This window comes from Camelus dromedarius, chromosome 6 (genome assembly GCF_036321535.1).
Source record: "Camelus dromedarius isolate mCamDro1 chromosome 6, mCamDro1.pat, whole genome shotgun sequence".
NCBI lineage: Eukaryota > Metazoa > Chordata > Mammalia > Artiodactyla > Camelidae > Camelus > Camelus dromedarius.
Genome location: NC_087441.1, coordinates 61,110,529 through 61,120,276, shown reverse-complemented (window position 1 = coordinate 61,120,276; position 9,748 = coordinate 61,110,529). Strand labels below are relative to the sequence as shown.

The 9,748-nt window shown below is 40.4% G+C and overlaps 1 protein-coding gene across 4 annotated transcripts in view; it reads right to left on the bottom strand.

Moving 5' to 3' along the window:
- RARS2 (arginyl-tRNA synthetase 2, mitochondrial) overlaps positions 1–9,748 on the bottom strand; it is a 64,597-nt gene that overhangs the window by 4,172 nt on the left and 50,677 nt on the right. For all 4 annotated transcript variants that reach the window (XM_010987715.3, XM_064486872.1, XM_031456020.2 and 1 more), the window contains 9 exons: positions 9,634–9,694; positions 8,373–8,449; positions 7,753–7,877; positions 7,090–7,157; positions 6,896–7,005; positions 6,365–6,460; positions 5,345–5,419; positions 3,752–3,815; positions 3,217–3,288 (listed from right to left, as the gene is read on the bottom strand). In XM_010987715.3, coding sequence (XP_010986017.3) covers positions 3,217–3,288; positions 3,752–3,815; positions 5,345–5,419; positions 6,365–6,460; positions 6,896–7,005; positions 7,090–7,157; positions 7,753–7,877; positions 8,373–8,449; positions 9,634–9,694 — 748 coding nt within the window. The remainder of the gene's footprint in view (positions 1–3,216; positions 3,289–3,751; positions 3,816–5,344; positions 5,420–6,364; positions 6,461–6,895; positions 7,006–7,089; positions 7,158–7,752; positions 7,878–8,372; positions 8,450–9,633; positions 9,695–9,748) is intronic.

The window sequence follows — 9,748 nt, the reverse complement described above, 5'->3', positions numbered from 1 at the left end:
ATTTTTCTCATCAGTTTTATTTGATGAAAACATTGGATAACCTCAGTTAAAAGAACAGTTTCTGGAAAAATGGCTCAGTAAGAAACCTCAAGCCAGGGGAGATCAGATGGTGAAGCAGAAGGATGTGGAACTCACATCCCCCCGCGAACACATCAAAAATACGTCTACATGTGGAACACTCCTCACTGAAAACCAACTGCAAACTGGCAGAAAGACTTCTGTGCAACCAAATGAAGAAAGATCCACATGGAATTGGGTAGGGAGGGAAGAGAAGCAATCAGGTTGGGGCTTGTGCCCCAGGGAGGAGACTGAGGTAAAGGGAGGTTACACAGGTGAGGTACTCCCTGGGAGTGAGTGGTGCAAGCCATGTATGGGACACTCCAGCCCTGGGTCCGAAACAGGGAAAACCAGCCCCCTTGGCTGGTTGGATGGCTGGTGGGAATCCTGGACTCTGTGAGAAGTGCGCACTTGCTTACTCTGGAAACAGGGTGGAGGGGGTGGAGTGGAACTGCATAGAGGGCTGACTGGTTTCCTACCACCACCCTGGGTTGCCCCAGACAGCTGAGCCCCTCTTACTTCATGTCGGCACCATGAGGGGGAGAGGGCTGCCATGACTGAGGAAAGAGCTCGGCCATCAGACACAGAGGTGGCGTCTGAGCAGGTGGGGACAGCTATTACTGGTGCTTGCACAGGCAGCGCATCAGAAGCAGCCCAGAACTCTGTGGTGAGAGGACCTCAGCCCACGCCCTGTCACGTGCTGAGAGCTCACACGGGCCCCTCCTGCTCAAGCACTGCTCCCCTCTGGGGCAAAGATGCTGGTGCTGAGAGTGAGAAGAGCTCACACTTAGAGGAAACAGAACCAGCTTGAACCTGACTCGTAAGGACTTCTGCTTCAGCAACCTGGGACCCACCCCTACCCCTGGTAGGGCAGTGAAGGCCACTGAGCAGAGAAGCAGCTCTGGCTCACATGTGGCTCCGGCTCTAGCTCCTCCATCTCCAGCTCCACCTGCTATCAAGGTGATAGCTGCCAACACACCCTGGGGAAAGAGGTGACTTATGCTCACATCAGATCTAGCTCTCCCACCAAAGCCACTGGGTACATACAGACTGTATAGGGATGCTCGCACACAAGGACACCCACTAAAGACCAGAATAGGTAATTGTTTCACCTGATTTCATAGAGACAGAAAGTTAAGCAAAATGAGAAGACAGAGGGAATCTGTCTCAATTCAAAGAGCAAGAGAAACCCCCTGAAAAAACAAATAATGAAACAAATAATTTATCAGGGAAAGAAGAGATGAACACAAAATTTTAAGAAGGAACTAGAAAGTATTAAAAAAAAAACCCTAAGAACTGAAGGATACAATAACTGAAATGAAAAACACAGTAGAAGGAATTAAAGGCAGACTAGGTAATACAGAAGAATGCATAAGGGAACTGGAAGATCAAATAATGGAAATCACCCAATCAGAACAGCAAAAAAACAAAAACAAAAAAATGAGGACAGTTTAAGAAATCTCTGAGATAACATGAAACATACCAACATTCACGTAACAGGGGTCCTGGAAGAAATAGAAGGGGATTGAAATGTATTTGATGAAATTATGACAGAAAACTTCCCAAACCTGAAAAGGAAACAGATATCCAGGCACAGAAAGCACCAAGGGTCCCAAACAAGGTAAGCCCAAACAGACCCACACCAAGATATATCATAATTAAAATGGCAAAAGTTAAAGAGAATTCTAAAGGCAGCTAGAAGAAAAACAGAATCATATACAAGGGAATCCCCATTAAGGCTATCAGCTGATTTCTCTGCAAAATTTTGCAGGCTAGAAGGGAGTGGGATGATATATTCAAAGTGCTGAAAGGCAAAAGCCTGCAACCTAGGATACTCTACGTCACAAGATGATCGTTTAGAATACAAGGCAAAAAAAGAAATTCTCAGATAGGCAAAAACTAAAAGAATTCATCAATAAACAAAATATATAAAAAGCTTACACAACTCAGTATCAAAAAACCCAACAACTCAATTAAAAAATGGGCAGAAGACCTGAATAGACATTTTTCCAAGGAAGACATATAGATGGCTAACAGGCTCATGCAAAGATGCTCAACACTGCCAATCACTAGAGAAATGAAAATCAAAACCACAGGATACCACCTCATACCTGTCAGAATGGTTACCAAAAAGTCTACAAATAGCAAATGTTGGTGAGGATGTGGAGGAAAGGGAACTCATGTACACTGTTGATGGGAATGTAAACTGGTGCAGCCACTATGGAAAACAATATGGAGGTTTCTCAAAAAACTAACCATATGATCCAGCAATTCCACTCCTGGGTATCCAAAGAAAATTAAACCACTAATTCAAAAAGATACATGCACTCCAGTGTTCAGAGCAGCATTATTTACAATGGCCAAGATATGAAAGCAACTTATGTGTCCAAATGTATATATTTGACTATTAGCCATAAAAACAATGAAATTCTGTCATTTGCAACAATGTGGGTGGACCTATAGAGTATTCTGCTTAATGAAATAAGTCAAAGACAAATACTCTGTGTTGTCACTTGTATGTGGAATCTAAAAAATAAAAGGAATATAACCAAACAGAAATAGACTCACAGATACAGAGAACAAACTAGTTATGCGTGGGAGAGGAGAGGGGAAGAGGGAGGGGAAGAGGGAGGGGCAAGATGGGGTAGGGGATTAAGAGATACAAACCACTATGTATAAAATAGATAAGGAAGAAAGATATATTGTATAGCACAGGGAAATATAGCCCCCGTTTGGCAATAACTTTAAATAGAGTAGAATTTATAAAATATATTGAATCACAATGTTGTATACATGAAACAAATATTGTAAATCAACTACAAAAAAAAAAAAGAAGAAAAAAAAGAAACCTAAAGCCAGAGTTTAAACTCTAATCCTTTGTCCCTAGCAGATCACAATGACTTTAAAAAAATTTAACTTAGTTTTACGAAGGTCTATTTAGTACTTATTGACCGTGATGGAACTCAGATGATTTTTTTTAAAGATAAAAATTTAGTAAGTTGATAAATCACTTAATGAAATATAGACAATAAAATACAGATTCTGACACAGAATAGTAGTTTCAATTCTATTCTAAGCAGCAAAGCATATAAGAATAGATGACTAGAATTCATTTACTAGTTTAAAAACAATTTTAATTAGAAATTACATCTTACATACAGGTGTTATTCCAAGAAGTTTCATTCCGTTGGCTAGGACACAGCGGACAGCTTTGAAAAGATGAAGTCTGGCCTACAAAGTGTATCAAAGAATGAGTAAATGCTCAATTCAGTAACAGGCTAATTATAACAGAATAAACCAGACTGAAAATTACTTTTAGAAGTAATTTTAACTTTTTCTAACTTAAAACAGGAACAGTATCTCCAAGTGCCCTAGGGTCTGCTGTAGGCAGAGGAAGGCACATTTCTGGAATCCATTACAGTAAGACTGGTACCCAAGGGTTGTGGAGTGGGAGGACAGTATCTAGTTCAGCTTCAGACACGGGGAATGCGTCACTCTACCACCGGACATAGGAAAATGTGTTTCAGTCTGGTATGTTGGATTGTTACGGCCCAATTCTAATTATTCCCTGAGTGTGTAAGTACACTGCTATAGTGGAACAACAGGATGCTATTTTAGAAACATTTAAAGACTGACTCTGTAATGACAGTCTGAGGATGCTAGAGATTACACAGAGAAACTCAACGTAACGTACCCCCGCCACTTCAGGAGGACTGCTTTTGATGTGCAGTGTTTTGTGTGCCACAGCTGCAAGATGACTGAAACAGGAAGAGAGAAATCATGATTAGGACCAGCAGTAATTTCCTGTGAAACATATAATCGTGATATCTAATCTCACTGCCTCAACTTAAAGAAATTGAAGCCGAGAGCCGTTAAAGGATATATCCAAGGTTGGGAGTGGAGACTGAATTCACTGTGTTTCAATAGCTGGGAAGTAAAACACATTAAACTCCAGCTTTAGATTTTGTCCTGGTTCTACTAATACTAGGTGGTATTATGATTGTGATTTCATTGTTCTTAAGAGTATGGTTTCATTGTTAATTTTGTAAGTGTAGGGGATTCCTTTCTAATAATCAGGCTTTCCTCATTTAGGTATCCTTCAAGATGAAATGTAAAACAGCCCGGCCAGTCCCCCTCTGTACGGGGAGCAGGTCGGGTAATACTAGTTATCAATCCACTCTGCACACACTGGCCACTCTTCTTTAAAGCATTTTTTGTTTGTTTGTTTGCTTGTTTAGGTTACGGCAGTACGTAGAACAGTGCGCCAGAGAAATGATGCTTATGACATTTGTTACAGTGATTAAGTGACATTTAATAAGACTTTCTGGTGTCTTCATCTCTATATATCTAAGTGGAAATTAAAGGGGAAAAATCGTTAAATCTGGGGAAGATAGGGTAAAAAGCATAAACAAGAAACAGTCCCAATAAATCTGATTTCAATAAATCTTGAGTAAAAGCAAATATTTCCTTTCTTAAGAAGATACAGCTGTTGCTATAAGACTCAACTTCTATTCAGTTTTTAAAACAGCTACCATGAAATTTCTATTGAGGGTCACCTACTCGCTTTCCAGCTCATTTTCTACCCTCTATCTGACTGACTTTTCTGTGCTTAAAACCTTTGGATGGACCCCACTGCCATGAAAATAAGATGCCTTAGCACATAACACAAAGGCCTGTACACATTTATTTCTCATTTGTTCCAGAACTATGTTTGTAGTTCTTTTAATGTATCATTTTTTTTTTCTAGGAGGGAGGTAATTAGGTGTACTTATTTTTATTTTTAGAGGAGGTACTGGGGATTGAACCCAGGACCTTGTGCATGCTAAGCATGCGCTCTACCACTTGAGCTATACCCTTCCCCTTAATGTATCATGTTTTTGCTCAGCTCTGGGCTTTCCTCTCCTTCTCTCCCACCTTACTTCCCCTGACTACTGTCTACTCCTTTCTTCTGAGAAGCCCTCTCTGAACCCTAAGGCTGAGATGAGTGCCCAGATCTGTCTCTCATGTCCTCTCTATACTAACACATACACACTGCACTGTAACTACCTGGGATGTAGCTTTTGGTTCCTGTTCACTAAACTGTAGTGACCAGACCTTCAATCACTGAATGAATGAACATTAACTGCTAATTTGCAAAGATGAAGCAAGAATTCCTGTAACTTAAAGCACATAATTTTTTAGGTCAAGGGATTTATTTACAGGAAAACTTTAGATGAAAGTAAGGTCCCTTGTCACATTAGGTCTCAATTGTCTTTTAACACCTCAAAATAGGGAATTTATCAAGTACCTCAGAGTTAGAAGGTAACTGACAATGTGCCTGGGTTGAAGGTCCTGAGATGACCTATAAAGCACCTCGTCGAACCTAAAAGAAAGATGACAGAAGCGGTTGGCAGGGGAGACTGGGCACATATTACACTAAGCTAAGATATTAAGACAAAGATCTATTAAGTAAGGTTGACTTGACCCCATTAACGGTAGAACATATACGGAAAAAGACCTTGTGTAAATTTAAAGGTAAAGGCACATTTTTCTTTGTTACAAATTCCTTGATGGTGGGCATTTTCTAAGTCATCTTCAGATCCTGTAGGCCTAGCCCAAAGCAAAGACTCAAATCATGGCTGTTAAAGTAAATGTAAAAAGCCTCTAGCCATGTTTAGGAACATAACCTAGAAACTAGCAAACAGTCCAAGAAAAGCTGGTTGGCTTAGAGTCAAACGTGAGTAAACTAACCCCTCACCCCACGAAAAAACCACTGACCACTGTGTGCCAATCAGAGAAAACTGCCTGTTGCTAACCATCCACATCCCTTCCAGATATTCCAGAGATCAGTCAGTCTCTCCTGACAAGTCTGGCCTCGCCGATAACGCTTGTGAGAGCTCAGAAGTATGGTCTCTTGCCCAATGTATTTGAGGCTGAACTGAAACCAAGAGGCAACTCAAGGGTTTACAGTCTCAGGGAAACTGCATGAAGGCAGGAATTTTCCTTCACTTCTCACAGAGGGTGAGAAGATGACTGTTTCTAAAACTAAAAGGTTATGCTTTTACCGGGCTTTACATTCTCATACCATGACCTGAAGGATGTTGGGCGCCTGGGCTACTTCAACAGTGACAACATTTTTAAAGCCTAAGGATTAGCCATGAGCACGCCCTCTGCCCCCAGACAATCACTTCCCAGTCACACCTTTAGAAAAGCGCTGTCTAGAAGCAGGCGGCAGGGGCCAGCTACTGGCCTTCTCCCTCCAGTGGTCAGTAAGCCACGAGTCATTTCACTGAGCACAAGCAGACTTGATAATGCTAGGAAACCATACCTGAGAAGATGCTGGAGAATTGAAACCGACTGTGGCTCTTGTAAGCAAGCAGTGTTGAAGTCATTTAGATAACCACATCCAAAAGTCTCTTCCAAACTGGTATCAAAAGTTTAGAAAAACAACCAAGGATTAAACAAGTCATCCTAGGACTCACAATTGCAAGTGATGAACACCATCTCATAGTACACAGTCTTCTCTCCTTAAAGTCCTACACTTGGAAGCCAACATTGTTTCACTCAATGCTTCAATTTTTCCTAAATCTGTTTCTTCATCTGAAAATGGAGTATATTCTTTGGCAGGGTTATTCTGAGTATCAAATAAGGTAATACACATAAAAGCATTTCTTACATAGGTGCTCAATAAATAAATGTTTAAAAAGCCCCACAAAACCCCAAACCTAACAGGAAGTCCACTGTACTTTAACCTGTTTTGAATATGAGATGTTAGAGAAGCCCAGAAAACAGGGCCTTTGGTCTCAGAATCACTGCAGCCAGGTCCCAGCCTGGGAAGGACAGAGCAGCCTCTTCTCACCTGTGGAGGCGGGCGTGTGTGTACTGCAGGAAGACTCCTGTGTCCCCGCGACTCTGGAAAACACGATCCCAGCTGAACTGGTAGTCGGATAACAGTAAGCCTCTGAAGTCCTAGAACGACACAGTAAATCTTCAGTGCTGTGATTTGTTCTAGCAGCAAATTAAAGGCTCTGCCAGGAAGCAGGCTTCACAGACCTGAATAATGAGGGCTGCGAGCCCGACCCTCTCTGCTGTCTCCTGTGGGTTCTCCAATTCTTTGGTAGCTGAAACAGACAAAGGCAGCTGTCTTTTAACCTGCATGAAACTACAGAATCAGGGGTTGAAGGGGAGATAAAATCTGCCAAAAATGTATGTGGACAGTATCAAGAACAAACAGGTGCACACTGGGCAATCTACTTTCCTAATTTGGGCTAATTTAACTTTGACAATGACGTTTCCCAAGCCCTCATTAAAAGGGAAGAAACATGAATTTATTTTTCTTTCTAAGATCCCTTGTAAGACACTGGATATAGTTGGCACTTATTTTTCCAAGACTGAAGTTAAACAAAGCCATGCGGACTTGTGGCTTGTCTCTGATTATGTAACACAGGAACTCTGCATAACCACTCCAACTGAGTGACAGTGCTGAAGCTGCCTGTGAAAGGCGGCTCAGAGCATACCAATTTCCATTACTGAACTCAGCCACAGCTGAGTGGCAAGTCTAGAAATTCTGGCACCTCTAATTAGTGAAGCTATTTTTGACAAGGTTAGTGAAAGTTCAACGGAGGGATGGTCAGAATAAATTACACTGCACAGAAGTCCAGCAAAGCATAAAAGTGCACTGAAGTTATGACAGCAACAACAACAAAATGAATTCACTCTTAACGGAAGCCATGTTCTGTAGCATCCTTAATCGAATCTCATTTAAAACATCCTCCAGAAAAGTAACATCTCCTCTTCGTGTCTTCATTCCCTGCACTACCCCAAAGGGCACATGCTGGCACCTGAAATGGAGCAGGCATTTAGTTAACAGAAAACTGAAAAGGAGCTGGTGATCCAAGTACATAATTATACCCTTTTAGAGAATAGTTTGAACTTTAACTCTCATAGGTTTTAAAAATTTGATAAATTAAATATGTGACTTGTATGCTACAAGAGATGTTCTACACACAGCTTCATTTTATAGAGAATCATGAGCATCTGATTAGATTACTAGTTGCATTTATGAAAAAAAGATGGGAATTAAGAATATTGAAAATCAAGCCACTGAGAGCAGATGTCTAATAAACCACCTATTAAATGTTTATAAATTAGGTATGAATATAACTAGGACATAAATTAATGCAAAGAACAAATCTGCTTTTCTATACTAACATCCTGAAACAAAGAAGTGAAGCCTGAATGAAGATCTTTAAGAACTTGGTACATTTTTGGACATAGCTGACCTAGCAAACCTTTAAAGATCCTGAGTAGGCAATGAAGAACCATGCAGACATTACCTTTCCGCCCAGTCATATCCCATGATCTGCAGCATTTGGAATACTTGCTGAAAATGCTTTTTTTGCCCTTTATCTGTCTGGAGGGGAAAAAATGTATTTAAAAGAAAAGAACAGGGGTAACTCAATCTACAAAATAGGCTGGACATAAATCAAATGAAAATATTTGAGTTTTGATAGACTATACAGATCACTGTCAACTGATATGCTTTAAATAAACACACAAAGAGGATGCCACTGGAAGAAGGTCTAAGCTGAGTGCTCAAGAGCAGGCAGTCAGAGCTGCAGCACCCCACTGAGTCAGGAGGAAAGAGGAACTCTCATGTTCTGAGTTTTCTATTTAAATTCCTTCTCTCTCAGCTGTTATGACCTTTAACTCCAGGAAAGCCAAAGCTAAGCTCTGAAAGATATTTAATAGCAACTTTTTTCCTCTGGGGAAAGGGAGGGTGCACATGGAAAGAGAGAAAGGGATGAAGAGACCAGAGCATTATTCAGCAAGAAAAGGAACAAACTATTAATACACGCAACAGTCTGGGTGCATCTCAAGGACATTCATTAGGCTGAGTGGAATGAGCCAATCTCAAAAGGTTACCTACTGTGATTCCATTTATATGAGTCTCAAAGTGACAAAACTGTAGTATGGAGAGCAGAGCAGGGGTTGCCAGGGGTTAGGGTGAGGGGAAGGCGTGGTTACTACGTGGTTGCCACAAAAGAGTTTGTTTGGTGATAGAGCAGCTGTTTTCTGAATATGGTGATGGTTATATGAATCTCCATGTGACAGAATTTCCTAAGAACACTCCCTCCCCCTCCACCAACACACCCCCCAGGCCCACACACAAGTGTGTGTAAAAATTGGTGAAATTTAATTAAGGCCTCTATCAATGTTAGTCTCCTGGTATAGGCAAAGAATTATGGTTACATAAGCTATTATCTTTGGGGAAGGCTGAAGGGTATATGGAAATTCTCCTATTCTGAAACTTCTTGTGATTCCAAAAATATTTAAAATAGAAACTTTTATTTTAAAAAGTGCATTATAGTATGTACATATTCATTACACATGACCATTCAATTGAGCATTTTTTTTTTTGACTATAAAACAATGTGAACTTTTTTGTTTTTAAGTTTTTTAACATAGTGGTTGCCACTATAAATATACTTAACATTGAATTCTTTCTATAGTTTTTCAACATAGTATTCAATGTCTATCTTTGCAGTTTTCATGAGATAGGGATCATAACCTTTGTTCTTTGTTGTGATTACTTACCACATAAATCATTTTATCAAAATTATACTTGTCCATTCGATCTATAGCAGCTGCAAGATCTCTGAAAAAAATGGCCATAGATTTAAGAGTTACTAAGCAGATCTGGGTAATCATT